At 46.7% G+C, this 6,000-nt stretch overlaps 1 protein-coding gene across 1 annotated transcript in view; it reads right to left on the bottom strand.

Annotated features, from left to right (window-relative positions):
• Positions 1–941: 941 nt before the first annotated feature.
• The window catches only part of LOC308370419 (membrane-associated phosphatidylinositol transfer protein 3-like), a gene marked incomplete at its 5' end in the record, with an annotated part of 96,847 nt that continues 91,788 nt past the window's right edge, over positions 942–6,000 (bottom strand). Inside the window, 6 exons of the mRNA XM_080845071.1 lie at positions 942–1,013; positions 2,848–3,270; positions 3,843–3,971; positions 4,346–4,529; positions 4,960–5,109; positions 5,570–5,718. Coding sequence (XP_080701197.1) covers positions 2,947–3,270; positions 3,843–3,971; positions 4,346–4,529; positions 4,960–5,109; positions 5,570–5,718 — 936 coding nt within the window. The 3' untranslated portion in view covers positions 942–1,013; positions 2,848–2,946. The remainder of the gene's footprint in view (positions 1,014–2,847; positions 3,271–3,842; positions 3,972–4,345; positions 4,530–4,959; positions 5,110–5,569; positions 5,719–6,000) is intronic.

The following is a 6,000-nucleotide window of genomic DNA, read 5'->3' as shown; positions in this document are numbered from 1 at the left end:
GTCTATGACTTTTGCATATCGTATGCGGTTACTGACATGATTCTATACTGTTATCTAGCAAAATACATGTTGACATACAGCAATAGCATCAAAATAACACGATTGTACCTTGATTATTTATTTAACGTAGTGGTAAGATAAAGCTGGTAGTTTAGCAATGTCAAGCTAACGTGAACATTTGCCTTTTTTATTGACTGGTTATTGCCTGGCATGCAAACTTAATGCTTAGTCTTGGGTTACTCAATATGTTTTTTCCTTTTTTTGCAATCAATAGAGCATAAAACTCTGAATTGACCAGTTTAACAACTCCATTTGTTTTTCATGTTTCATATTTCCATTTTTTACACGTTTACAATAAAATAAAAGATTAAAAGATATAACATTGTGTCTTTATTTGTTTGGCTTAATGGAATTAACGTTGCAAATAATCCCTTGTAGATAACTTGTCGTCCGCAGAATTGTAAGATAGAGTGTGAACAGTATTACAGACAGTAGGCCCAATAAGTACACCAACAATTAACAAATGTTGTTGCTTATAATTATTACTAGTAGTGACATCTGTAGAGGCATTTATTACCAGTAGTTATTTCTTTATCAAAATGGCACAGCCTAGACATTGAGAGACAACCCATTGCGTGAGTTCTTTTACTTTTACTTTTAAAGTAAATTTAAAAGTAAGAACTTTTTACTTAAGTAGGATTGTTGATGTAGTACTTTTTCTTTTAAATTCCTGGGTACTTGTACTTTTACTTAAGTACTAAACTTCAGTACTTCCTCCACCACTGGATGTAGCCAGGTAATCACTACCATTACCACAGAAAGTCTTTTATTCTTCTTCTTTATTTAGTTTAAGAGCACATGCTTAAGCCTGCCAATGCAACAAAACACACAGGAGCTGAGTGGAGTCGCTGTGGGTGGCTCACCTAAGTCTCTGGACACGTTCATCTTCTTCACAGCGGAGACGGTCCAGCTCCTTCAGCTGCTCCGACGAGATCCTGACGAGCCACGCTTGCCTGTGTCAAAAGAACATCAAAGCTGAGACAGAACCCAATGAAAAACTGCACAGCGGTGGAAGGAGGTCGTTAAGTGGCTTAACTGAGGTTGAAACACAATCAAGCAGATTTATTTGATTATTTGGAGGGAAAATGTTCGGCGCATAATTTCATTCAAACCTCATTATGCAGCTTGATTTACAGGGCCTGCACTGTTTTTGAATGCACTTGTATCGGGTACAAATAAAAGTTTGACGGGCACTAATGTCTCACTTTGGAGAGATTAAGTTTGAATTCAAATCAAAGTGGTGCCTGTGGCTCTCTGGAAATGCAGTTTGTCAGGTGGATTTAAATGAGTTAATTACTATGAGGCAGAGGGGTAGAGAAATCCATTGTAAACAACCAGCTTCCAGTGTGGTATCTCAACTCATTTGTTTGGCCAATCTCAGCCAACTCACAGCCCAAAATGGAACAGTGGGGGAAGACTGAGCTAACAGAGCATGACCAATATGTTAGTGGCCTGTCTCGCCATGACTGCTTGGCTTACACAAACACCATCACTACTCATGGCTTTGATGGTTTCACTGTTAGGCTTCCCCGCATGTAAAACACACAGTTGCTATGACAACATCAATAAGTATGATCACACTGTTCACATTCTTTCTGTCCACTGTTTGCCATTATGACATGCCTTGTCCATTTTCTCTTGTCAAAAGAAAAAGCAGCTCAGACCACCAAAAGCCTATATATTTCTTGTATACGGTGGCCTACACAAGTTTGGACACCCCTGGTCAAAATGTCTGTTACTGAGAATAGTTAATAGAATGAATAGTTAGGCTATAATAAAAATGTTTCATCAATGTGTAATGCAAAGTAATGGCAGGAATTGTGTAGGTCAAGTTGAGGTCTGGAAGACCAAGAGAACTTTGAGAGAACTGCTCTTGGACTGCAAAAAACTTTCAGGAAGATTTAGCAGAATCTTTAGTACAAATATCATCAGAAGAAAACCTTTCCTGTGTCCTCACCCAAAGAAATCAGCGTCAGAAGTTTGCAAATATCAAAACATGCCAGATGCATTTTGGACAAACTGGAAACTGTGCCAAAGGAAATGTTACTAAGTACGGACGATGCAGAGTTACTCAATTAGCTATTCACAGTAACAGACATTTTGACCAGGGATGCATGCCACTGTATTTAGAGGATGCTTATATAAAGTGCAAGATGTTTGAGGTGTGTGTGACAGGCAGACCTGAGGGCCTCACTGTGGACCTGCTGCCTCCTCTCAGGGCCCAGGCCTGGCTCCTCTGGTGGCCTGTCCAAGCCCTGCTGCTCAGAGGGGCCTGCAGCGCTGCGGAGGGTGGAAAAGAGGCACCTGGGCTCTGGACGCTTTGATACGGCCCTACTGGTGAATTATATCGGCCCTTATATAAAATATCTTTATATCTCATTGACTATCTTACTGTAGAATAACATTGGAGGGACACCAGACCAATCCTGAAGTCTTAACTTATTATTATTTGTATAAATCAGAAACGTTCTGATGGCAGCAAAAGCCCATGGCTAGAAGCTTAAAGTCATTAGTCAACACTACTATGGGACGAGGATGCATTGAATAACCATTTGGCCCCACTCTAGCCTCTTCAAAATATCCACATTTGAAATTCACCACTGATTTACATGAACATGTTGTTCCGTTAGACATCATGATTCTGTCGATGTCCTCAAGGTCAAAGTGGGTCTCTGGGCTGGAGGCAGCGGGGGCTGAGGCACGGGGGACTAACCACGATGCCAGCATATGGCTGAGCTGCACCACACCAGGGGCTCAAAGCTATTGATTATTCATTGGGCAACTCACCTGGGCCCTGTACACCGAGATGCCCTCTCATCCCACTCTTCCACCTCCCCTCCTCTCTGTCCATCTCTCTTTCCCTCTTTCTCTCGCTTGGACTGTCCTTCAGGGTGTGGTGTCTCCGCGGTGTATGGAACCCCGTCCCCACACGCCGTGGCTCCCACCTCCTCCTCCACCACCGCCTGGGTCCTTGTCGGACTCGGGCTGGCTCTGGGCACGCTCCGGTTTGGGGTTGATGGTGCAGGGCGGGTCAGGCTGCTGCACGGACATGGTGCGGCGCAGGTGTGGGCGTTTGCACAGGAAGTCAGGCTTGGCTGAGCGAAGAGAGCCTTTGCACAGCACCAGACGCACCGACGAGCTCTTCTTGGGCCGCGCCCGGTGACCAAACTGGAGCGTGGAGAGGTGCACGGCGTACCCTTCGCTCAGAAACTACACTATCCCCCAACACAAACACACACACACACACACACACACACACAGACACACACATAGACATAGACATAGACACAGACACACACACGCGCGCAGCACACACACACAAACACACATACCAATCCCCCCCAAGGTGAGGGAAGAGAGGATCACACGGATGATGACGTGAGAGCAGTGGAGTGATGATGTAGAGGGATAGAAGGAGAGGAAGTCAGGCTTGGCTGAGCGAAGAGAGCCTTTGCACATCACCAGACGCACCGACGAGCTCTTCTTGGGCCGCGCCCGGTGACCAAACTGGAGTGTGGAGAGGTGCACGGCGTACCCCTCGCTCAGAAACTACACCACCCCCCAACACACACACACGCAAAGGTGAGGGAAGAGAGGATCACACGGATGAGAGGATGATGACGTGAGAGCAGTGGAGTGATGAGGGAGAGGGAGAAAGGGAGAAGAAAAGACACAGCAGTGAGTAAGTCTAGCGGAACAGGATCAATATTCATTGAATCAGAGAGAAACCGCTTGAGGTGAAGCTGGAGACGTGACGTGACGTGACAGGATTGCCTGCATACCTGGCACTGGTTCTGGTACTTCTTGGACGGCCTGCCGACGATGTAAATTTGGGACGGGACGAGTCCCAGCATGTTATAGACAGAGATGTCCTTCATGGAGCCGTAGGCCGAGTTGATCTTAATGTGGCACTGCAAGGACAGAGACAATGAGGACCATTCTACTGTCAGTCTGATGCCTGACATCATCATGGATAATACTGAGCAAGAAGAGCAAACAGGCAAACGAACACAGAGCCTTCAGTCAAAAGAAGAAGAGAAGAGTAGACAAAGACAGAGGAGAAGATGGTGCAAAGTCATTAACAAACATGGTCAAGCACAGATGTTTGAAATGATTTGTAAAAGGAAGAAAGACACTGAATGATGTCCACTGGGGCAAAGAAGCAAGAAAACTGTGAACAAGAGGGAAAAGAACTGTGAAGAAAAGAAAAGAGAAAGACAGAAAAGGGAGAAGGACATTCATCAAGTGCAGATTTGTCATTAAAAGACGGCGCGGGGGCGCTCACCTCCTGCATGAGGTTTCGGAGGAAGAGGGCTTTCTGCCGCAGGGGGTCGTGCACCAGGCCCTCGGAGAAGAAGATCATGCCCTGGGGGAAGTTGTGCTGAGAGAGCCAGGAGACCACGCGCTGCTTCTGCATGTCTGGCCTGCCTGTGATGTAGATGATCAGGAAGCCCAGGTCCTGCCAGTGCCTGCCCATGGGAGGGAAGGAAAACCTGTTTGGCTCCTGTGGTTCAGCACTGCTGCTTTTTGATATCATCTGTCATGCTACTTATGGTGGAGCCAGTCCCAGAGATGTGTTCACAGAAGGAGGCATCTGAATGGGAAGAAACCTGCCCTGACCACTGCAGCGAGTCTGATCCATGTCACCGTGTATGACTGATTTGGTGCATTTGTATGTGAGTCCCCCGGGAAACATTGCAAGGAAATACTGTATCATATAATGTCTTCAAAATTCTACTCTGTTAAACTACTCCCTTCACTGAAAAAGCCATCAACATGCACACTCACGTACTTACACACACACCCACACACACACACACACACACACACACACACACACACACACAACAACAACAACAACAACAATAAATATCAGTTGACAGCTGAGGTGTAAGTTACCTAACAACATCCACCGCCCCTGGGCGCACTTTGGGGTCGCTGCCCATGATGGAGACGCTGGCAGCAAAGGAGCCATCAATGCTGAACACCACACACTCCATCCCCCGCGGCAACACAGTGAGAAAGGCCTCTGCACTCGTCTGGTCACCCCTAGAAGTGGAGAGAGACAGAGAGAGAGGGTAGTTGTAGGAAAGAGTGCGAAAGAAGGAGAAAAGGCCAGCAGGGTTGCGACCAAGGCTCACAACTCTCCAAATTGCAATGTATTCAATTTACTTCACAGCCCAGTGATATGAAGAGAGAGAGAAAGAGAAAGAGAGAGAGAGAGGGAGAGTGAAGAGGAAAAGAGGGAGATCTAGCGACACCCACTGTAGCCCTGGCAGCAGAAAGAGAGAAAATTCAGAGTGGAGTGATTTCCAAGAAAATGGCTTCACTTGCTTCACCTGCTCAAGGGCAACTGTAATCACAGCACCATAGTTACAGAAAATAAGGCTAACATTACTGGGAAGCTGTGGAGGTTTCCTGAAGGAGGAGGAGAAGAAGGAGAGAGAGAGAGAGAGACAGAGAGAGAGAGAGAGAAGGAGAAGTTGAAAGGCTAGATATCGAGACTCACTTGACCACCATTTTGATGGGGTAAACCCTGACGGCCAGCCTCTTGCGCTTGGGGACAGTGTAGGCGATGCGACCGCTGCTGTTGGTCACCTCTGTGTCAAAGTGCACCCAGCGGCCTGACTGCGGCTGGGTCATCAGAAAGACATCCACCTGTCACAGAGGGGGGGGGAACAGAGTGAGAGAGACCAAGTGAAAAAAACAGGGGAGAGATAAATATAGGAGAGGATAGAGAGAGAGCAGGGAAGACGTAAAGATGGACACACAGGGGAGGGAAGCAGAGAGCAGCCTGGCAGGTGGCTGTGCTGCACGCTTCTTATAATGTGAATTCATTCTCCCCCTAATAATGGGCAGGATGGAAGAAGATGGAGGATTATTGAATTAAAAATAGAGGCAGGGCGTGTGGAGGAGGACCTGGGGACAGACTTGAGCAGT

The sequence above is a fragment of the Sprattus sprattus genome (genome assembly GCF_963457725.1).
Source record: "Sprattus sprattus genome assembly, chromosome: 9".
Lineage (NCBI taxonomy): Eukaryota > Metazoa > Chordata > Actinopteri > Clupeiformes > Clupeidae > Sprattus > Sprattus sprattus.
Note: the sequence above shows the minus strand (reverse complement) of the source record. Positions and strands in the feature narration are given on the sequence as shown.